This window comes from Emydura macquarii, unplaced genomic scaffold, assembly GCF_026122565.2.
Source record: "Emydura macquarii macquarii isolate MOO-44397 ecotype Brisbane River unplaced genomic scaffold, CSIRO-AGI_Emac_v2 contig_1551, whole genome shotgun sequence".
NCBI classification, from domain to species: Eukaryota; Metazoa; Chordata; order Testudines; family Chelidae; genus Emydura; species Emydura macquarii.
In genome coordinates this window covers 13,939,962-13,964,105 of record NW_027131688.1, presented here as the reverse complement: position 1 = coordinate 13,964,105, position 24,144 = coordinate 13,939,962, and the positions used below count along the sequence as shown (strand labels likewise).

The 24,144-nt window shown below is 42.8% G+C and overlaps 1 protein-coding gene across 2 annotated transcripts in view; it reads right to left on the bottom strand.

Moving 5' to 3' along the window:
• Positions 1–2,171, bottom strand: part of HIF1A (hypoxia inducible factor 1 subunit alpha) — a 42,884-nt gene extending 40,713 nt beyond the window's left edge. The window contains exon 1 of one of the 2 annotated variants that reach the window (XM_067554911.1): positions 1,934–2,171. Coding sequence is in view for 1 of the 2 variants with exons in the window: in XM_067554913.1 (XP_067411014.1) it covers positions 1,934–1,968 (35 nt within the window). In the remaining variant the exon portion in view is untranslated. The remainder of the gene's footprint in view (positions 1–1,933) is intronic. The other variant, XM_067554913.1, reaches the window with a different exon arrangement.
• Positions 2,172–24,144: the final 21,973 nt, after the last annotated feature.

Below are 24,144 nucleotides of genomic sequence, written 5' to 3'. Positions count from 1 at the left end.
CAACATTTTTTATAAGGGTTCCTGGTAGTTACTAGCATGGAGTAGAACACATGGGTTATAGGATATAGACACCACCCACATATACCTTACAGTATGCATTTTGCTGCACAACACTTTTTTTAAATGAAACAAATTGCAATTAGTGCAAAATTAGTGCAAATTACTCCACAGGTAAATTGCTCAGTTTTCATGAACAGCACTTGCAAGTTCTAACTGCACAAAATCAATATCCACCACAAAAAACTAGTTCAGCCACAAAGATATTTCATTTTTCTCACTTCCAGTATCATTTAAATAGTAAAGCATTTTAACTTTATCTCATTTGACCTACTTAGATGATTCTCTGGTACAAGGGCCAAGATAACAAATCTCAAAAATGGTATCAATATCAATATAAACATATTCTGCCTTATGCAGATAGAGATTAAATCAATCCCCCCACAAAGCGCATTGATGGAGTTTGTCTAATCTAAAAACCGATCACCAAAATACTCCTCAGCAAACTCTACAACTTCATCATAAAGTAAGGTTTATTTCTTGTAACTTTTATTTCCCCCCTTTAAATCTGAATTAAAAATTCTTAGAGGAGAAGAAAATTATTTACACTTTGAAACATATTGTTCAGTAAACTTTATTTTTTTTAAAAAGAGGATTAGCATCTTGAAGAGGAATTTTTACTTAGGGGTTCAACATTTTAAGAATCACCATTCTTCCTCCCCTTTAGCCCTCAACAAAAGACAGCCAACTATGGAAACCAAAATGGCAATCGATGTCTTAAAAAAAAAAACCGACTTCACAATTCATTTTTCACATACCCTTTCAAGCAAAAACAGCACCCTGGAGCTGATTTTAGTAACAGAACATCTAATCACATTTGCTCTTTTTTTTTAAAATGTGTTTATTTTCTGAGCATATATAGACACTCTTCCCTCCCCATCTGACTTTAAAAATCCCTCAACTTTTGAAATAACTACTATACAGCTGTGTATTTTCGTTTCTGCTGCCTACAACTGTTCTACCTTCATTAATCTGCTGTATCTACTTTTTGTCAGATTGCAAAGAGCTCTGAAAGTGGGTATTAATAAAAATAGAGAGGCTAAGCCACCCCCTCCTCTCATCTTAATACTATTACACACACACACACGAACACATTATACACACTACACAGCCATGAAATCAGGTGAGCACACATCACATTTCATTAACTGCAAGTCAGTCCCCACTTATTTCAAGCCAGGAGCAGAACAAGGGTTTGTCCTAAGTTCAGGCGAGTACAGTGTGGCAGAGACACAACAGCTCACGACACTGAATTCCAGGGGGCGATGCACGAAGCGTCACTGATGCTAATAAATGATCTCGGAGACGGAGTTACGCGAAACAGGACGGGCAAGAAGCCCACCCCCCGCAAACCCTGGCTATGAATTTGCTGAACGCCATCCAGCTTCTGCACTCCCCCGTTGCCCCCACCGACAAAATGGCGACGTGGACAGTCGGGAGGAGGAGGAGGAGAGATGAAGGAGTGCGGCCCTCCGAGAGCCGGGGCAGGGAGAGCGCAGAGTACCGGGGCTGAGGGAGGAGGGAGAGTGTAACCGGGGGAGGCCCCAGGGAATGGAATTGGGGGGGGAGGCCCCGGGGGCAAAGCGGGGTCCGGAGACCCCCAAGGCGGCTCGAGGGGGACGAGGGCGGCAGTACGAGGCGGCTCCGCTGGGGGGAGGAGGCCGGGGCCGGCGAGGATCCCTGCCCAGCCGCACAGACCGGGGGAGGCGGGACTAGTCGGCGCCGCGACCGGCGGATGGGGAGTGCGAAGTAGGCCCGAGGAGGGCGAGAGGCCCCGCGGCGCGCTGCTGAGGAAGAGGCAGGCCTGGGGCCAGGAGGGGGGTGGGGGGAGAGGAGGAGGCGGCGGCGGCCCGGGAGCGGGCCCCGAGCCCGGTACCTTTTCTTGTCGCAGGCGCCGCCGGCGCTCTCCATGGCGGCCCCTGTCGTAGTCCGGGCTCGGGGCTCCAATCCCCGCAGCGGGGGGCGCGGCGCGGCGCGGCGCGGGCTCAGCGCATGGGGCAGGCTGCGAGGCCTGCGGAGGAGACGGGCTCGGGCTCGGCTGTGGGGCGCGCGGGCTGCGGGGCCGGCTCCGGCTGCTAGCTCCCGGCCGAGCGCTGACTGCGAGAGGCGGGGGGTGGGCGGGAGCGGGGAGCGGCCGGGCGGGGCTGGGCCTTGCCAGGCGTCGCACCACTGAGCGGCCGCGCCGCCGCCCGGCCCCCCTCGCCGCCGGGTCAGCTGAGCGAGCAGCTGGGAGGGGGCCGGAGCCTCACGTGTAGGGCTGTGTGCGGGGCACCGGCCCCCCTCCCGCTCCGCCCGGCCGGGTCCGCGGGGACACAGCGCAGCCTGGAGAGCGCTCGGCGCGGGGCCAGGCTGCAGGGATTCCCCTCCCCCCGCCCCATACACCGTGGGGCTAGCGACCCCCGAAACCTCAGACTCCCCCCCCCCGAACAGTGGGAGTAGCGGCCCCCTGAGCCTGCCTCTGAGCCCCCCCCCAAACGCACAGTGAGGCGAGCGACCCACCTCCGAGCCTGCCTCCAACATCCCCCTACACGCAGTGGGGCTAGAAACCCCCCAAACCTGCCTCTGAGCCCTCCCCCCCCTCCAAAAACCCCACACACGCACTGAGGCTAGAGACTCCTCCCCCAGCCTGCCACTGAGAGCTCCCCACGCGCACACACAATAGCTAGAGACACCCCCCCCCCCACACACACACACAGTAGGGCTAGAGACACCCCCCTAAGCTTGCCTTTGAGACCCCCCCCCCCACACACACACACACATCCCCAGTAGGTCTACAGAAACCCTGGCCCTCACAGCCTGCCACTGAGAAACCAACACACTGATCCTTACCCCTTTACATAGAGACAGGTCTGCAGAGGTTTTCGCTCCTCCAAACAGGAAGAGATGCCTGAAAAACTCCCCTCCCCAACACGGACACGCACGTGGATCTGCATATCACCCCCAGAACTTACAAACATCAACAAGAGATGCCTGCAGAGACACCACTACCAACACAGGCCTGTAAAGACAATATAGTCTCACACACAGCCCACCATCAAGACAGGTCTGCTGAGGAAGAGAGATTTCTACATTTGTTAATTTAGGGTATATTCTTGCATCTTGTGCAATCACACACAGCTTAATCCCTACATCATCCATTGATTTCAGTGCCTTTCTGCATGGTGGGCACAAGGAGTCATCCAGGGGGCTCTGACTGCAGGCTCAAAAGCCTTGTCCCTGGGAATTTCAGCCATGGATGGCCAGTCACTGATGCATGCCTCTAGCACTGGAAGAGCAAACCACTACAAGCCATGACTGGTGCCAATGCAATTGACCCTTGCTTGATATAAACTGGTGCAAATCATGGTTTAAGCTGTCTACCCTATGGGATTCCATCAGCTACACTGATGGCTGGTTATTGATGAGTGAAATCTCCTCTGCAGACAAGGCTTTAGAGACTAAGATGCTTGGGGCAGGGCTTGTGATTTTCCTCTGCATTTTGTACAGCACCAAGTACAACTGATGAGACTCATTAAATAATACACTTTATAACATGCAAAAACCTGTTCAGCCTTACCGCTGAGATTTTATGGGCACAATAAGTAAATGTCTATGAAATTTCCCCATGTCTTTTCTATTGCTCCATGGTATTATACAACACAATGAAAACATAATTTCAAGTTACCCTTATCAAAACAAACATTTTTAGAAGCTGCTTTTGCATTGTGAAAGATGTAAAGGAGTTGTATCCAACCTTTTCAGCCTCAAGGCTGAACAAGTTATTTCAAAAAGTTCCAGGGGCTCCACTCAGTACTTCGGGCCAGATGCTCTGTCCTGTTAGTCTCTGTTTATGCCTCACAGGCAGTGCGAAAGGGAGCAGTCCGACTCCCAATTAGCTGCAACTTCACAGCAGGCAGTGAGAATCAGCATCACTCTCTCCTCTTTGCAGCTTCTGCTATACAGGGCAGAGGGGGAAAGTGGCTGGAATGTACTACACTCAGGTTATCCACAGCTGGTTTATGTCCTTTAGGGACCATAGCCAGCTGGCACAAGTTAGAGCAGCTCCTACAGGTAGGGAACGGGGCAACCAAATGGATGCAGCAGGTGGCCAGTTGGAGTGCTACTGAGCAGCTGCATCAGGGACTGGACAGCAGATGCTCAGAGCATTCCTGGTTCACATAAGAGCTGCTCCTGGAGCTGTAGGGGAAGTGGCAGGAGGCAGTGTCTCCCCCAAAACAATGATTCAAACGTTTCAGTTTAGAAGTCACAGGGCCTGGCTCAGAGAGCACACTTTCCATTTGTAGAACAAATGCACATTTTTTAACTCAGTTTTCCACAGGTCACAGGTTAGACAACTAACCTAAAGTGTCAAGGCACTCAAGTCTTTTACAAACTGTGTCCCCAATCCTACAGACCCTTCATGAATGATTTTATACAGGTGTATAGTCCTATTTAGATCATTAGCACTACTCATCTGCAAAATGCTACTCAGGTATATAATGGTTTACAGGACTGGGTCCAGTGGGCCCAATCCAACTCCCATTATGATAGCAGAAAGACTTCTACTGACTTCAGTGGGAGCAGGACTCCTACAAACATAGCCTCGCTGTAGGAGAAATATGACTGCAATGCAACCATGGTACAATTTTCATGTTGTCTCACAGGACTCATATTTCTTGTCTTTGCAATACAGCAGAAGTAAATAAATTAATTATGTTAATATAGTGTTAAGAAAATGTTCTGTGCTGAATATAATACATTCATTTAGTAGCTAAAGGATCTCAAAGTGTTTTACGTATACAGCATGACGAGCATGCATGGTGCTTTACCAAACACAAAAGGACAAAGTCCTTTCCCAACGAGCTTAGAATCAGACTCAGACAAATACAGAACAAGAGACAACTGTGCCTGCACAAATACATGCCGAAACTTTGCTGGTGAAGAGATTAACATAGGAAGGCTTCATGAAGGAAGCCTTATATAAACACAGGAACACAGACATACAGTCAGAAACCTCTTGGAAAAAGAATAGCAACTAGAACATGGCACACCACACAACCACAACTAGGGGGAGTAGAGAGAGGACATTTTGGCCAGAATGAGTGCATTTATCATTAAAGGCTCTGCAGCAATGTTAACTATGTGTCCTTGGTCACATGGATTATGGGCCTGATCCTGTGAGGGGGAAATAGAAGTGAGATGCAATGAGTATTCAGAGGTGCTGAGCTCCCACAGGAAGCAATTGGCACCTCACAAGATCGAGTCCTATGACAAAAGCCTTCATTATATTCCATCAGATAGTTCACTCTGCTTCTGTGTTATACGCTTTCTCTTACCCTGTGTGTATCTTGTCTATTTAGATTATAAACTCTTCAGGGCAGGTGCTGTCTGCTACTCTCCATATATGCAGTGCCCAGTACAATGGAGCCCCATATTTAGTTGACCCTTGGGCTCTACCATAATAAATAATAACAAACAATAATAAATGTGATATGCGAGTCAATAAATGAGACACAAGGAGCTACACCTTTTAAAAAAGTTTTGGTGCATATAGGTAACCTTTTGCATGCTTGGGTACGTATTGTGTAATGTTTTAATGAAAGTACCTAGGAGTGCAAGTTGGTGTTGGGTAATATCCTTGACTCCCTGACTTTTATGTATATAAGTTCTTAATTTTAACTAATCAAACAAAGTCATTTTTGCATACAGCTGTGGGCTTTTGGTAATTTTTGTTTTTTAAAGAAAAAGTGGTGGCTATGAAGTTTAAACAGAAATGGCAGGGAGAATAGCTGCTGCAGTCTGATACACATATGCCATAGACTCCTTTTATCCCTTTGAGGTTTCTCATCCAAGAACTGACAAAGGCCAGTTTTGCTTAGCTTATGAGATGTGACAATATTACAGCTCACGGCAGCATGGCTGTGGACTAGTGATATTTTTGGTTTTCTGCTCACTGCAACCTCAAGGACAGAAATAATCAGAGCAAGAATCAAAACTAGATTTCCCACATAAACACCGGAGAACACTACCACCAGGCCACTGGGCAAGAGATCAGATGCTTGTCTTTCAGAATGAAGTACAGCCAGCCTAAACATAGGGAGAAATCACTGGTGTGTTGCAGTCCCTTCATACCAGTTTAACAGGGCCACAGAGCTACTGTAATAGCCCTCTCTGGAATTCCCCTGATGTAAGGGGGAGTTCCTGGCAGGTGCAGAGTTGTCTTAGCCAGCTCTGTGCCACTCACACAGGAGCCCTGGCAGAACAGATGTGTCAGGGGCATTTCTAATGGGAGATAGAATGTAACAGCAGTATTCTTATGCCCTGTCCTAGCTACTTCTGACTGCTCTAACCTGCACTGGTAGCTGAAGTGGCCCCTGCTGACCCCAGCATAGGGAGGTGCAAAACCACCTTTGCACTTCCACTTCAGTGCTTGCGCTGATCTCAGTGCAAGTGGAGGGATGATTTGACCCCTTAGAACACCAGGTTAATAGCACCAGATAAAGTACTAGTCAGGTCAAAACCTGCAGAGCTTTGAAAATTAGACAGGACCAGGCTTATTCTATCTATTAGCATAATTTGTTTTCAAACTTTCGGTTGCAAGCCTTTCAACTGCAACTAACTTTGACACCTGTGATGTGCTCCTCTTAAGAGACACATGTCCATCTTTACCACCACTATCTGAGCTTGTTAGACCATTGAAGTGTTTATTGACCACTGTACATGTGACTAATTTAGATTGTGCCTCCCAGAATATCTCCAAATGCCTCGTCAAGTCCAGTTGTAAGTCTCTGTATTAACACTACAGTCACACAGGTGTAGTAGACCCTTTGAGATCCCTGGATGGAAGGCACTAGGTACATTCTCAGCATGCATATTATTAATAGTACTCACATTAATCATTTAAAAAGTGTACAATCTCACGGCATGAATTGGCTGAGGAGTTATGAATAAGTGCTATGGTCTCATTACTATGCACAGTTCAGACAGGCACCTTTGTGTCCATTTCTCTCATGCCAAATATTCATACAGTCTGTAGTAAAGACCTATCCATCAAAGGGTGGGAGTGTTTCAGAACAATATTAAGAATGGAAGCTTGTTCAGCAATTAAACATTTCCTTTAAAATGGTGCTATAGTAGATTTAAAGATGACATGAACTATAAACGTTTTCCTCTTATATAACATTTCAAGCTCTTAACTTCAATTTCTTATACACTTTTTCCTTCTCATCTTCCCAGTGCCTGCTAACAGTAACTCACTATAATATGTAGCAACTTAGTCACTTTTCCTGATCTTTATAGATGTACAAAGTTCACTAATTTATTTCATTAGCTAAACTTCCTGAATGAACTATTGCTTACATATGACTAATTAGACCTAATTCACAGCAGGCTGGGCATTTAGTCAGAAAGTAGGTCATTGATGATGGAACAGGAAATAGGGAAAAGAACAAGTCTACAAAAGGATACCAGACCTTTTTCCTTCTGGGTTTCCTGATGTGCTTGCTCAATGGTTCAGACACCACAGTGATGAGCATAAAGGGATGTCTTGTGATCCAGTCTGGGTCTCGTTGAAATAAATGGCAAAGCTTCTATTGACTTCAATGGGAGGATGATCAGGACCTTAATCTTGTTGGACACCCTTCTCTCCTGACACTGCAGCAGGACACAAATAATTCCCACTGACTTTCAATTGCCAGTGAAGTCTATTGTGATTACAGAATTAATGTCCATTAATTTTGTAAATAAACACCTGATGCTACAGTGATAGTCACCATATAAATTAATACATATTCTTCCACAAAACAGATGCAACTCACAGTACTCCTTCTGGAAGCACCAACTGTAAGACTGTCTTCACCGCAGAGTTAGCCTGGGCTAGACCAGCATGGGTGGAGCATCCCCACAACAGAGCCCTACCCAGGAGAGTGCATCCATAATGATGGTGAACTAGCTCGTGCGCTGTGTTGAATTTCTAGCAGGATATCCTATGGTTCTTAGTGGTGCATTACACTGGGCCACTCTATGAATTCATTTGCTGTGTGTTGGGGGAGAACCTGACTATCCTTCCTGGGCTCCTATGGAAGTGCTTTTATAGACACAGACTCACAGGTCAAAAGGGAACAAAATGATCATCTAGTCTGATCTCCTGCATAGTGCAGGCCCCAGAACCTCACCCACCCACTCCTGTAATAAACCTTTAACCTATGACTGAGTTATTAAAGTCCTCAAATCATGGTTTAAAGACGTTAAGGTACAGAGAATCCACCAGAAAGTGAGCCATGCTACAGAAGAAGGCAAACCCCCCCGAGCCTTTGCTAATCTGCCCTGAGGGAGAATTCCTTCCCAACCCCAAATATGGCGATCAGTTAAACCCTGAGCATGTGGGCAAGACTCATCAGCCAGACACCCATGAAAGAATTCTCTTAGTAATTCAGAGCCCACCCCATCCAACATCCCTTCACAGGTCATTGGCATATCTACCATCACACCATTCCCTCCATAAGGCAGGTTTTCCATTCCACAGATCATCCTAGCATGATGATAGCATGCATCTTCTCTGTACCTGTTCCCCTTTGAATTCATCTTTCTTAAACATGGGGGACCAGAACTGCACACATTATTCCAGATGAGGTCTCATCAGTGCCTTGTATAACGGCACTAACGCCTCCCTATCTCTACTGGAAATACCTCATCTAATGTATCCAAGGATCAATGCAGCCAGGTTCAAGCCTATACCCTCAGCCATGCCTGCTAGCCTGGGCTTAATGCACCCTCCAATCCAGGGCAGAGGTTTTTGTGTGTGTACAGGAGGAGCGCTAGGGGCATCACCCAGGATAGCTCCGCACTGAAAACATATCCTAAGGGCCTCAGAGGAGGATTAAGTTACAGTGAACTAAGGACACTTTACTCCCAAATGAGAGTATCCACATGGGGATTTAACATGGTTTAACTTATGCACATTAACTTCACACCTTTAGTTGATTTGCCTTAACTTTCCTGTGTCCCTGTGTAGACATGGCCTAAGAAAGAGGGTAGCTTCGTCTCCATGCCAGATCCTTGGCTTCTCTACAGAGATTGTCAACACATTGCCAGCTGATGCCAATTGCTGTGGTGTTTTTCATGATGCGAAGACCTGGAATATCTGATCACCAACTCATTTCACAATAAACAGCTGTTTTCCAGTAATAATTGTCCCGACTGACTGGATTCAAGCCTGTGACCAGGTAGTGAAAGCTACTGCCACGAGTTATTCCCGGGGTCTGCAACATTGTCTGAAACAGAAGGAACATGACACTGCTCTTTTGCAATTACTACCATTTCCACTAGTCTCTCCCAAGCCTGAGGGCATGGTTACAGTGCAGTCAAAGGCGTAACTGCAACTCATGTAGACATAGCTAAATCAAAGCTAGCTCAGGTAACGGAAGTAACAACGACAGTGATGCCACAGCAGCACAGGTGGCAGCACACGCTGTACAATTTCCTCCAGGATCCTGTCTATGTGCTTCAGCAGCTAGCCCGTGCTCGCACCCTTGTGGCTATGGCTTCACTGCTATTTCTAAGCTAGCTAGAGAAAAGCTAGCTCAGGTATGTCTACATGTGCTGCAGTCACAATCTGATGGCAGTGGAGACATACCTTTGAAGACTCTCTTCTGATTCCTAATCCAGGCTCTTGTTCCTTCCTCTTAGCATTTGCACGCTAAAATATTTTAAGGCCAATGTCCTCGTTTAGGGTCTGGATCCAAAGCCTGTTTAGGTAAATGGAAAGATTCACATTGACTTCAATGGCCTTTGGATCAGGCCTTGTCTCTGCATACAAAGATGCCGCAGCATAGCTGGTAACTTTTAGTGTAATACAAAAACTGACTTCAAGTTCAGTCTGCCCAAATTCAGTATGGCTCAATTTAAGGGAGAATATTGCTCTCACGAATGAGACACACTAACAACACTGACCAGATGGAGGCATAGAATCTACAAATCTACTGGAATCTACATGTTGCCCCACAGAATAAGGGTGATCTTGTAGTTAAGGTATTATCCAGGGGCTGAAGAAGTCTGGATTCAGTTCCAGACCTTCTGTGGGACACTGGGCAAATCGGTCTCTCTGTGACTCAGCTCCCCTTCTATAAAATGGAGACACTTATACTTCCTTTTCCCTATGCTTTATCTTTTCCTGCAAGCTTTTCAGAGCATGGGCTCTCTCTTATGTACATACAGTGCCTAGCACAATAGGGCCCCGACCTCAGTTAGGGCCTCTTGGCCCTACTGTGATACAAATAAATAGGGTTATTTCCCAGTCATTTTTACTTGTGTCCAAAATACAGTATTTTAACTCGCATCTCTAGAGCTGAAAGGACACTCCAGTGTGCCAGCCAGCCCCACAGCGTAACCAGTTTAGCTGCAAGGCCTTTGCAAAGGTAGTTTTACTTTCTTTTTAGTCCAGCTTGCCTTTTGAATGTCTTATAAGCAGAATGGAAATGTAATGGAAGCCAGGCAAGCACTAAGCGAGTGAAACATGAACTGGACTTCAGGAAGAATGTGTTTGTATGTACAAATATGCAGCAGAGGAGAACTGTAATATCGCAAAAGGAGAAGTGGTTTTTGCTTCACACAGACACTTCATTGTTGCAACTACCCATGAACATTTTGGAGGTTTCTTTTTTCCCTCTTAGCTAATTTACAGCCTGGACTGCAGGTTTGTGAGATTCTATGTCCCACATAATCCAATATTCTGTTACAGTATTTCTGAAATAAGATGTTTGTTAACATGTATGTGAGTGATTAAAATATAAGGGAAATCAAATATTTTTGCATAACCTAACATCTTGAACTGTTTCAACTATGAAATTTTCCTGTCATGCTATTAAAGTTATTTTACTAAATATTGGAAAATGCATATTTCCTGAATAATTTTTCTGTTTATCACTTTTCCCCCTTGGGTTTTTGGCTAACATGGAAACTTAATTTGTTGTTGTGTTTTGGCTAATATATTAGAAAACACAATTCAGGCTTTAATAGCTGTGTGTGTCATAATATGCCTTTTGGAGAACTGTAGGCATTCATAGAGGTGATTAATACTATATCTAGGCTTGCAAAAACAAGTTAGAAGAAGTTGACTTGCTTTTTCCGGCTCTTGGAAGACATTAATTAAAACAATGACTTCTTGCATGCTTCTTCTTCCATAAACGTGTGCAGGTACACTATTCAAGAAGACTCCAAACCCTGAGCCATAGCTTTTAAGGGATCATCCTATTACGGATTATAATGATTTCACACATATTCAAAATGAAAAATTCATACAAGCTATAATCAAAATGTTTATTGTAATGCAATGTCAGTAGCAAATTTAAAATGAATCAAGAACTCCAGAATTCTAATCCCATTCCTGATGCTAACTTCCTCATAACTTTATCCAAGTCACTTACCCCTCCTCTGCCTCAGTTTCCCCATTTGTTAAATGGGAATATAAACAGCGCTAACAATGCCTGATGAGAAAGTTAACGGTCAATATTTACTAAACTGCCACAGGAAGGTGTCAGATACACCACACCCTACACCTGTGTGGAACCTTTCACCTCAGGGATGGGATTTGGAGGGAAGATGAAAGGGTGGCATTTCACTGGACAGAAATTAGCACTTTGCTAGCTTGACAAGAACAGGGCTGAGACACAGAAGATTTCTGTCCTTTTAATTCTCTTCCAATTAACTAAATGATTGGTTGTCACCATGGCTTATGGCAATGTTAGCTAAAGAGAGCTCTCCAGTTTATCACAGGATAATCAATGGTCAGCGCTTATAGTAGGGATATTGCTTTTGTTTTGGTAATACCAAAACCTAAAGCAATATGGCAAGACACCTCTGTTATTAACCAAGAACCCTGAGATAATTTACTCAGCCGACTGGGAGGAAGGGTGCCCTGGGGTTGGGGGGCTAGTCTGGAACATGGGAGACCTGAAATCAGTGGGAGTTAGGTGCCTGAACACCGCTGAGGATCTGGACCTTAATCTTTCTGTGCCTCAGTTCTCAATCTATATAGTGGGGATAAAAACACTTCTCTCCTCACATGGTGAGGGCAACTAAATTAAAAAGTATGAACACAGCTACTATGGTAAGCACCCCAGATAGACAGATACTGTGCAAATTGCTGTTCAGAGGCAGTCATGGCCTTCAGCCTATGTGACCCCCATAGCACCTTCCATTTTAGCCAGTTTGGACACGATCTGTGATTCCTCGTCTATCATCCTGTCTTCCTCCATGAGTCACGGCAGATACCGAATTTCCCTTCCCCCACTCCTACCTTGGAAAGTTGGGCTTTAGCTCATCCTCTTGCCTTCATAGAAGTTTCATCAGAGACTATGAGGTCTAATAAAATAGTGGAGTGTGGGTGGATCCTGGCCAGCCAGAAAGGAGGTGGTCACTGGTGCATCTTTGATGGCTGTGCAGAGGTGGGAGAACAAGTCACAGGAATGCAAGGAGCTGGATTGGGCCTGGCCGTATTATTTCACAAAAGGTGCCACCAACTTGGGCTGGGCCTGGTGGGAGGTAACAAATGGAGTACCACAGACAACGTGAAAGACTCTGAGTTCATATGAAAAGGAGGAATCAGTGTCAAAGATGGCTACATGGGGAGGAGAGTGTTTGCAGAAGTACTAGGCAAGGAAAATTCAAAACTCTATTGACAGAGCAGCTGAAATATAACAGTAATTAATGAAACTGTTGTTCCATAGAAGGCAACTTATGAGTGCGGGAGACAGCTTCCACAGGAGCTGGGTCTCCATTATAATGACCATACATCCCATCATTTGCAGATCTGAATACAGAACTCATTTATACACGCAGCTTTCCCACAGTAATGTTCTTCAAACACACCCACCTACTCTCTGTCACACAGACACAGATTGTAAACTACTCAAGCTGTTTCTTCTACAGGCTTGGAAGGAAGAGAAAGAGAGATCACTATTGTTATTTTTATTTTGAAATATGAGGAATAGGGGCCATATACATTTCTAGTTAGAACTTACTTCTGGGTTCATAAACACTTGTAATACAGCATCAGTCTGGAACCATGGATGTAAACAGATTAAAGTTTATAACTCTCTTAGCAAATACAGATTGCAAACTAGGTGAAAGGCTTCTGGTTCACTGCCAGCAACACCATTTAGTTTAACACTGAAGTGTAAAGACAGAAATACAATAAGTAAATAAGGTCTTGGATTTTATGTTGAGATGCGGAATAGTAATTTGCATACAAGATAGTCTATCAATACATGAACCTAAATACACTTCATTTGAATAGATTATTGTGTAGTGATGGCGTGGGCATACGGTTAGAGGACAAATACTGCAGAGATCCAAAAAATACACCAGAACATTGCTCATATTACTCAGTGTTGTGGATTGGAGTTCTGATTAATGATTACCTGAATTCTGCTAGAGAGTATGGAACACTAGAGCTTTAGCACTAGATCAGAGGTTCCCAAACTTTTCTTGTTGCATACCCTTTTCCAAGTCTACCAGCTGCCCACGCACCCCCACTCTTCTCATCACTGATACTTTGTGTATTCTTCTTAACACTACCTGTCCTTAGCCATCTGTCCATATTTCACTGTTATGTACAGATACAGTTATAGCGCAACATAAACAACCGAAAAAGACCCCTAAGTTCTGAACCCGCACTGTACGGTGATTGGAGATGAAGGCTCTGTAACTCAGCATCTGTGTTTTCTCACTGGTACATCCTGAAGTAAATTAACCTACTGTATTTTATATAACAAATTCCCACGGATTGGTAAAGCTTCGTCTGATCAGCCTATTATGAAAATGCAATAAATAAAATAATTAATAAATAAAACCCACCATTACACAGTTTCTCCTGCGTACCACCCAGAGATGTCTTGCCTGTCTCCAGGGGTACACATACCACATTTTGGAAACCCCTGCACCAGATGTATTGCTCTACATTCTAACATATGGTACCAGCAGTATTTTATGGTTTTGCTGTTATAATAAAATAATGCCAAAAGTGACATTCCAGACTCTCCCAGCAGCATTTAAACCACTGATTTATATCAGCATATCTCTATATAAAATGGAGACAACAGGGATGTTCCACTGACTAAAGTTAGGTCATGACAGGAAAAGAATAGATTATTGCTAAAAAGCAGCTCCAGGTAATTGAAAGGCAAGAGTTAATGGCTGAAGTAAAGAGGGCAATAGCCTATATGCAACTGAGTGTGAATTTGTGGCTAGAACTAGTGGCTGGAGCAAGTTCCCAAAAGCAGCAACCAATGTAAATTGAACGTGCATGGCAAAACATTACTTCTGGAGGAAAAAGGAATTCGTTTGGAGGTTATAAAGGTAAAGATTTTGGAGTTTTGGTTGATTTAAATCTGGAAACAAATTGACCCATAAAGAAAAATATCCATAAGAAAAAAGATTCTCAATATTAATTGGGATAGACATTAAGAAGTCAAATGGTCTTCTCTTGCCATTACAGGTTTGTACATACATTGAAGGTGATGAAAGGAACTTAGTGGGGATAAAACTACTCTCCAATGGATATGGGAATTGGACCCAGGGTCAGGAGGACCTGGGTTCTATTCCTCTATCACTGACCTTCAGTGTGACCTTGTGCAAGTCACTTTATAATTCTGTGCCTCACTTTCCCCTCTCAAATTAAACTGTAAATTCTTCAGGGCAGGGGCTGTTTCTGACCATGTGTCTGTACAGCACCTAACACAATGGGGCCCCAATCTCAGTTGGGACATCTAAGTGCTACTGTAATACAAATAAATAATCTAAAACTTCTTTTCCACAGTGTTGTCCCAATTTACATTCTGGTATTTTTCTCACTAAAGTTTAATCTCTAGGATGCTTAGTGTTTTGCACTTGCAGCACCAAGGTGAAGCAAAGCAGATGAACACTCACTTTTCTTTCCCCTGCCTCACTTTCCATCTGTTCTAGGCTACATCACTTATCTTGCATGTCAATAATTCTGATATTTATTACTTATATCAGTACTGTCAGCCCCAAGCATTAAAAAATCATGAGACTGTTCTTAAAATATATATATTGGAGATCTCTTCATTTGCCTTCTCTTTTCTGAAATGAAGTCTGGAAACTTACTTTAAAACACCCCCTCAAAAGCTGAGATTCTGTTGTATTCATACGACTCCATGGTCTCTAGGGCTTTACGGAAAACACCAGATATGCAAGACCTGCAATAGTGCTTACTGTAAAAATTACAAGAGTTGGCAACACAGTTATAGAAACACTTTTCATTCATAGATCTCACAATGCTTTAGTAGAACATTATTAAGTCCATTTTGTGGATCAGGCAACTGAGACACAGAAAGGATAAGAGATACAACTAGTTGGAAAATGGGAAAAATGTTTGGTTTTCAATGAAAAATCAAGAACTGAAATATTTTTATTCAGAAATGCTGCTGTAGCACTTGACGGGAATTGTAACTTAGGTGGCTCATGCTCCTCTATAGGCCAGACACCCTCATCAGACTACATCTCCCAGACTCTTTCATCAGACTACGGGTCTCCCACATAGGTTAGGGAAAGTGGTGCGTCGTGGAAAACGAAGTCTGGCTGAGGACCCCTGGCCATAGAGAACAGGAACGCAAGACAATGCAATTACAACTCCCATGAGACAGCTGCATATCCAAATTGAAACATTTTTTTTTTCAGCTGACAGTAGTTCAGTTTTCATGCATTTCGTTTTTTGAGGAAAAAAATTAAAAATTTCCGCAGAGCTTTGGTGAAGTTTTTACACTGACTAACAGTTTCAATGGAAAAATTTTTGACCAGCCCTATTAAGTGGCTTGTTCAAAGTCCCACACAATCAGTGCAAAAACTCAGGGACAGAATGCAGGTTTCCTGATTCCCAGTCCTGTGCACTGGCCACTGGATCATGCTGCCAGTGGTCATCAGAAGTAAAAAAGTCCAACCGTAGCACTTCAGGATCACACACACTTTTTCAGGCAGCAAGAAACACGACTGGTGTGACCCAAGTTTATCTTTCCACATAAAACAGCTTTTCATGCAAAAGGAACCCCATTCAGTGAGTCAAAAGCCAGGAAGAAGCTGTCATGCAACACAAACATAACACCTTATGTCTAAATAAAAAGCTCTCATATATATAAGTGAAAAGGAACTTGTGCCATACTTAAGAGACTTTGCACATGAGCAAACATCACAGAGATAAAGAAACTGGTGTAATACTTCTTGACCATAGAAACAACATTACACAACCAGGGCTGTATTTTCGAAGTTGGGCATATGCAATAGTACACACACAATTTGCATGTGCCTAACACATTTATACACAAGTACAACCTCGGCATGCAGCTAAGGTATTTGTACACACATGCCAGTTAGGCGTCTAACTGGCTGTGCACGTGTACACACCACATACAGATGTATGTGCAATGGCACATGCCTAATTTTGAAAATCTGGCCCCATAGTTCAATGCACAATATTTTACCCCTCTCATACCAAGAGCATGAGAGAGGAATAATATCCTTGGCGTGACTCAATGTCTCTGACCGGACAGAATTTACTTTATTGTTCACTATGTTTTCTTCTGTTGGCTGTCTGTAGCCTCCTATCAGGAAGATGCTTCCGAAAGGCCTCTATGCTACAGAGTAACTGAAGTACAAATACAATAGTAACATGTACTAGGAAATAACTCACCAATCACACACAGCTACAAATATAGGTGTGTGTATGTATGACTCAATTACTGCTCAGAGTAAACCTCATGACTGGCAGATTTCTAGTTCCGGAAGTATCACTCTGTCACTATGAACCCTGCCTCAAAGTTCATTCTTTCATATAACAAAATATTATTGATGTTTATAGCGTGACTTCTAACCCCTGGTGATCAGATGAAGATGCTAATCATGTCCTGGCAGCATTTTTTCTTCTTTTTTGTCCATGTGGAGTTATTTTCTGTGTTATAATTATGCACAGCCACAGAGTCCTATTGGATGCATCCATGCTCCTAGGCATCCAGGCAGTAATAATGGCAAGAAATGCCTTCTTCCACCTTTGGTTCGGCAAAAGTGTGTCCCCCCATTATGGTGTTCAGGGACCATTCAATAAGCAAGGTGCATGCATGAGATCTGGTTTATTCTGTTTCTGGATCTAATTGGCTGTTCATAACAACAAAATCTTCACAGCACACTATCCAGACGCCCTATCTGCGAAGCTCTGCCCTAAAAGGCATAGTTTGAAAAACCACGCTCATTCCTCTCAGATGAGAGGCTAGAAACTGTAATTCATGTTTTCATTCTTTCTAGAATTGTTTACTGCAAATTCTTCTGACTGTGATGTCCACACAGAAACTCCAGTTTGGATAACATACAGCTTCCCTGTTATACAAACATGGCCAATGAGCATGTATCACGCTGGTACTCTGCATACTCCACTGGCTCCCTATTTGATTCCAGATCTGCTTCAAAGTCCAGATCCTTAATAAATGATGAGAGACCATGTCTCCATCCATCTCACCCACTCAGTGAGGGTGGTTCAGTTGACAGTGACCCAGGCAAGATTTTTGTGAACTAGGAACAGAGACAATTTGGCAGAAGACTGTTGGCCGTGTAACTCTGAATGAGCCCAAGTTTGACTGTGTGCACAGCACAGCAAAAGGCCCACCTTCACATGCAAGTTGTCCCTCAATGAAGGAAGAAGAATGGCTTGTCACAAACTCAAATGGCACTGGGAATGGCTGCAGGGGCACTGGGAGAGGAAGTCACAAGGACCTGATCCTATAATCCCTCTCACACAAGTAATCCGTACTCATGTGAGTAATCTCATTGAAGGTTTGCTGTACCAGGTGATTAGTGACAGCACTTCACATCAGGAGATGAAGGAGAGCAGGGTACTTCTCAGGAAAATTTTGTCTTTAGATGGCCTAGATACCACACCACAACGTGTGCAGTATCTAGAGACAGACAAGTCATTTCCTCTTTACAGTTTAATATCTTCTTGACATCACAGCAGCCATTTGAGTTTCATTGTGATAAGATGAGATCAGGTAAAAATATCCAACAAAACCCCCAAGTCCAAAACTTTAAGATGCTAAAGTGAAAAAGACTGAGGAGGAGAACAGGGCAGGACCCCAGACTCTCTGTCCACTTTAGAACCTTTTCTATGGGGCTAAAAATGCTGGCGCCTGACTGAAGAGGATGCTTATGCTAAATCTTTGTCAGTCTTTCCCTTGAAGAAGTCAGTGCAGTGAGATTGTACGCAGAGCGGGAGAGTTCAGGAAGACGATGACGGTGGCAGGGAAGGCACAGGGGTTGTAACTCAGTGTTTTGTGAGGGGGGTGGTGGTAAAGAAGTACTTAAATGGGAACTACCAAAACAAATTTCTTTTTTTTAGGCACATATTTTTAGGCTTTCCAGTGAGGAAACAGCCAGGGGAGGGGAAGAAAGGGTCTGGTGAAGAGCCATAGAAAAGGCAACTTTTGTGCCAAAACATTAACCTACTTATAAACGATGAGAAACTCCATCACAGCGAGGAAGAGCCATGAGGGATTCCCAGGGAATGGAGAGGAAACCAAGGCCAGGTAAGCATTAGAGCTGTAGAAACAGAACAACAGGGCGAGACTAGAAACAGCCACACAAAACTGCAATCTACGAAAGGAGTCAGCGAGCCCCATGAGAAGCACAGCTCCCTGAGATCAGGGATTAAGAAGGCCTTGTGAGCAGACTCACGATTATTCATAAGCTAAGAGAGTTTTTTTTCCCCCTTCTGAAAGAGAGAACTTGTGTGCTGGGCAGGTTTATGGAAACTCTCTACTGATGCCCTACTGTTCACAAGGCAATGCAGCCATAGCTACTTTCAAGTAAACAGACTTAGTAGGTTATTTTAATAAATGCTTTGTACAAACAAAATTTGTATGGAACATATTTTTTCTCCTCAGGAAGTATGTGACACCTGGTAACAGTCCGCTTGCAGAACCATTTGGCTGTATGTTTTCAAGAATGAACAGAACAGAAAGTTACCTTCTCCAACATGTCAGAGAGAGAGAGAGGAAAAAAAAACCCCACACAAACCAAACAGAATTAGGAGCACAGAAGCAATGTTGAACGCTGACAGTCCAGTCCCTGAGCTCAGACACAGTACCTGCAGTGAAATACCAACAGAAGCTTTCCTCAGTCTTAGCAACACAGTTCAGTCTACTAGAGCCCTACCACATGGCAGCATTTTTCACTTCTGTTGCAGTTTATTTATACTCTTTTTAATGAATATTGGTATAAATGGTTATTTTATTTATTCCTAGTGGGGGGATTTACTGAATTCTGGCACATACATAAAGCCAAGCAGCGATTTTTTTTTTAAAAAAAGAGCTTGGGATTAAAAAACACAAAATGCAAAATATTAATAATAGCATCACTGATTTTTAAAGAATTAACCTACATTTTAAAATTCAGAAAATACAGACTATCCTGTTTCATAAATATTTAAAAGATGAACATTTAGCTGCAAAATATTGTTCTAGATGATGGAATTCCAGCTGAAGCAGGAATCTCAAAGTGAAAGTGCTCAATGACGAATTTGTCTTTGTGTATTTTGGAACATGATTTATTTGTATTCCCTGAAATGACAGATTTTCTGGCAATTTCTTCATTTCCCACCAAAAACACCCCCACCTTAATCGCTGTACTGGAAATTATTCTATTTATGCAGTAAATCCTGCTTCTAAAATTGCTTCAGATCATAAGTTATGTAACCTAAACAGATGGACCTTGAGAAATTTATGTATGTCAATTCAAACGATAATCTAAACAGGCTGCAATCATTTATCAACTCATTCACAGCAGAGGGAAAACTGATTGGAGGCCTTAAAATATGCTTGGGGGACACACATTGATGAAGCAGTGTTTATGCGACAAAATTGGGAAAAAATAGTATTTATAAAGGGCTTTTCCTCACCCCCCCCAACTGAAGTACTCTGGATGTTGTACATAATAATAATATTACAATGTGTAATAAATTATGATTCTGAGCCTAGAACTGTGAGTAGCTCCACTGAAAACAATGTGGTCACCCACACCCCTATGGATAAAGTTACATGTGGATAAGTCTTTCTGGGATCATGGCCTAAAATATCACCCTCTAACAGCTTAATAATGAGGGTGGAGGAGCTTAAAAAGGGGCAGGAGATAAAATGGGCAAATTAGGGGAGGGAAAAGTAATAAATATAATTAGTTAGTTAGTCCCTCATTACGCCTCTGGTGTTTAGAGCAGCGATGAAGCTCCTTCACTCCTGTCTGTTTCTGTCAAGTCTTTCAATGGTTTCCAAGCTGTGCCCCAGGTTTTTCAGCTCATCCTCCGCAGCTCTTCGCCATGTTGTTTTTGGACAGCCTCGTTTTTGCTTGCCTTCAGTTGTCCCTCTTATTGCTCTTCTGGTGATAAAATCAACTTCCATCCGAAACACATGGCCAATTCATTTCCAATGCCTTCTGGTAAAGATGGTGCTCATATCTACTTGGCTACACTATGTGACTAGAGCTTGATTTGAGATTGTTCTGGGCCAAATGATATGAAAGATTTTTCTAAGGCAGGTTGTATGAAATGAAGACAGCTTGGACATGTCATACTTTGCCATTCCCCAGCATTCTGCACTATAAAGTAGTGTTGAAAGTACAAAACTCTGATAAATCTCAAGTTTAGTTTTGATGTTATATTTTGATGATTTCCAGACTGTATTTAGGCTCCTAAAGGTGGCTTTATTGATTCTGTTCCACCATCCTGGCTGATGGTACTGCCCAGATATGTGAATGTTTCTACATTTGGGAGAACATAATCCTCTATCCATATTGGTGATGGTGAGGCAATATTAAAAGTCATTATATCTGTCTTATTGCGGTTGATTTTCAGTCCAATTTGCAGGCTGAATATGTTAAGTTGGGTTGTTTTCTCTTGTACGTGGCGATGGGTAGTGTTGGTCACAATGGGTTCAGCTTTGAAGTCAAAACAGGAGTATGACAGGGGTGTCTTATGTCTGCAATCCTCTTTAATATTGCCATTGATTGGGTAATGTAGTGCACAATAGAAGACATGCCAAGAGGTATTAGATGGACACCCCTCTCATCCCTTGAAGACTGAACTTTGCAGATGAAGACGTCACAATAAATATATAGTCCCTTAATAATGTTCTCCAGCTCATCTCATAAATGGTGTTATATATTGTAATTATAAAGCACCAGTCCATCCCCCAGCTCCAAGGCAGTGAGAAATATAATAATGTATAAATCAGAATATAACACCCATACATTAAACTATTTTACAAATTAAAAATATTAAAAAATCTCCCTCTTTCCAGTCAGATTCCAACAAATGGTGATGTCTCAAAGGATCTGATTAGTGTCACACCAATTTTACACTTATTACCATTGACTTCAACAGGCTACTCATATTTGACACCTATGTAAATGAAAGGAGAATCAGGCTCAAACCTACCATGTTAAAACATGGTCTTAGTCCAACCATATTATAGCGTTCAGCTTAATCCTCTAGGAATTAAAGTGGAGTACTTGGAAGTTTGCAAGTTACATCAAACTGTGATGTAGCCATAGTAAGGAACTTTGCTCTAAGCTATTTTTTTTAAACAGGGCTGAAAGCAGGGTTCCTTAACATGGTTTTAATACTCCATGCAGAAGCAAAGCCAAAACATGGCCCCCAATCCTCCAGTCAAGTCCATGTAAGTAGACCCTTGCACCCATGTGGAACTGATTGCAGGACTGGGCCCCCTGTTATAACATGGTTGGGCCATTACCATGTTTAAATATGGTGCTTCATTACATCGGATCTTGCTATGTAGGTGGGATTTAAAGGGAAATGATGCACCCCATGGGAAGTGTATGGTGGAAGCGGTATGACGTCTATAGCCAAGGTCTGCCCGGCAGGACATTTTCTGTCCTCAGTTACACTCTGAATCTCCATTCACTACATGGCTCTGCGTTGTACTTTTCTAACTTCCCTGTTCTCCTCCACTCTCAAGGTTTTCCATCTCTAATCTTCTGATCAGAGTGGAGGGAGCAACAGGTTTCACCGAAACACCAAGTCATTACAGAAATAAACTGACAATACAATGGAGCAATGCAGAAACTGTCTTTTCACTGTGTGGATGTATAGCACCATGGTCTCAATCTTTTGGGTTCTACTGAATACAAAGAATTAACAATTGCAATGAATTCAGTGGAGTTTGCATCTGCCTCAGTGATTATTTGATCATCTTTTAGTCAGATTTTATTTTGCTACACCAAAAAAAAAAAAAAAAAAAAACCTCAAAATTTCACTTGCTCACAAAAGAAAACAAATATGTTTTCCCTTCTGTTTGTAAGTATACTGAAATGATCAGCTGAACAGGATTGTCACTCAAGCTTAGGAAGCATGCTTGGTTTAGAATAGCTTTTCCTTGGATAATGTAATTTATTTGACTGTGTATTCCTAACTATTGCACAACTGTTAGTCACTCTAAATAGATTAATCCTGATGCATCAAACTGGCATGCACTCAATTCACCCAGCCGTTATTGAGGACATTTCAAGAAGGCTGTTATTTTAGGTTGCAGAAGGTGTGGTCCAGAGGACTTTCAGATGGCCATTAGTCTGTGTGTGTGTAAATAGGTCTAAAATCTCTGACGACTAACTACCTGACTAAACCAGATACTGGATTAGCAGTTACATAAGAGAAGAGCTAATGTTTTTTTCCCCCTATTATTACTTGGCTATACTGAATTCATCCAAGTTACAAATAGATGCTGTTTTAAAGGGGATACCCACACTTTTTGGCATATTGATAAACGGATTCCTAAAAGTTCTCTTCAGCTCTCCACTGTTCTTAATTTGAAACCCAAAAGAACACTGGATTTGTAAATCTTAGGCAGGAGGGGTTGTTTGTTTATGTTAATTTAGAACTAATAAAAAGTGCTGGATTGACAACTCTTGGGAAAAGTGTTTTATTTAAACAGAACATATAGAGCATAGATGAGAATAATAAAAACCTTTCCCAAGACACACTCTTATGTGCCTCAGTGTGACCTTGCGGGACTATCTTTAAAGGGAAAGATGATAATGACCTTCATACTACTTCAGTCCTTGATCTCTCTGCTGAGTTAACACATTGATTTTGTGCATCTGATCATGTCTCCCTCTAGTAGCTGGCTCCAAATACTAACACAGCCTGTTACATGAGGCTAACCGAGGTCTCCAGTAGTTTAAGTGCTAGGGCTAAAGGTTCCAGCTTCAGACCCTGCTAAGGCAAAGATGCATGTAAACAAACGAGATAGAAAGCGTATCAGAGTTTGTTCCACTGGGATGCTCAAAAGAACATCACTAATTGAAATGTCCTCAAAGATCTAGACTGAGAGCACAAGTCATTTTACATAGGCCCCCAGACAGCCATTAGATCATAGCAATTTTTTGGTCACTACGGGCCCAGACTGTATTCAAATCATGGAACTATAAGTAAAGATTCCATATCCCTTTACAAGTCCCTGACCCAACCAGTGCTCTATTTTTTCTGATTTCTGCCCTCCCATTCTGAGATGGCAAGACTGGCCAAGGAACTGACAGTGTCAGCATTCACAGTGACAAGATTGGCTCTTTTTTTAAGTGTTATAAATATTCCTGGTGCATGCAGAAATGTACACAGATAAATCATTCAAACAGAGAATTAGGTACTTAATCTTGGACACAGTAAGTCTTTGTGGAAGGTATTACCTACCCTCAAGACTTTCTGCTGAAGTTTCCTCCCTCAAATAATAGCATTTTGTGACATATTAGTGGTCCCAGTTTTGTTTCTCAAATGTCTGCTCCCATAATGGCATCTATCCTCCTGCTACCAGTTTTATGACAAACAATATTTCATTTTAGTGAAAAAACTTTTGAGCAAAAGCCAAATTGCTCCAGGCAAGCAGATTTTGTTTTCCTAATGTTTAATCAGTAGGAAATTAAGAGACCAATACCGTACTGCCACTGTCTTGAAGTAAAAAATCTGAGCTCACTAAAAATGAGCATTTCCTTTCTGTTATCTGCCTTCTCTTTGTGATGTACCTGGGAGTCAAACACAGATTCTGTTGG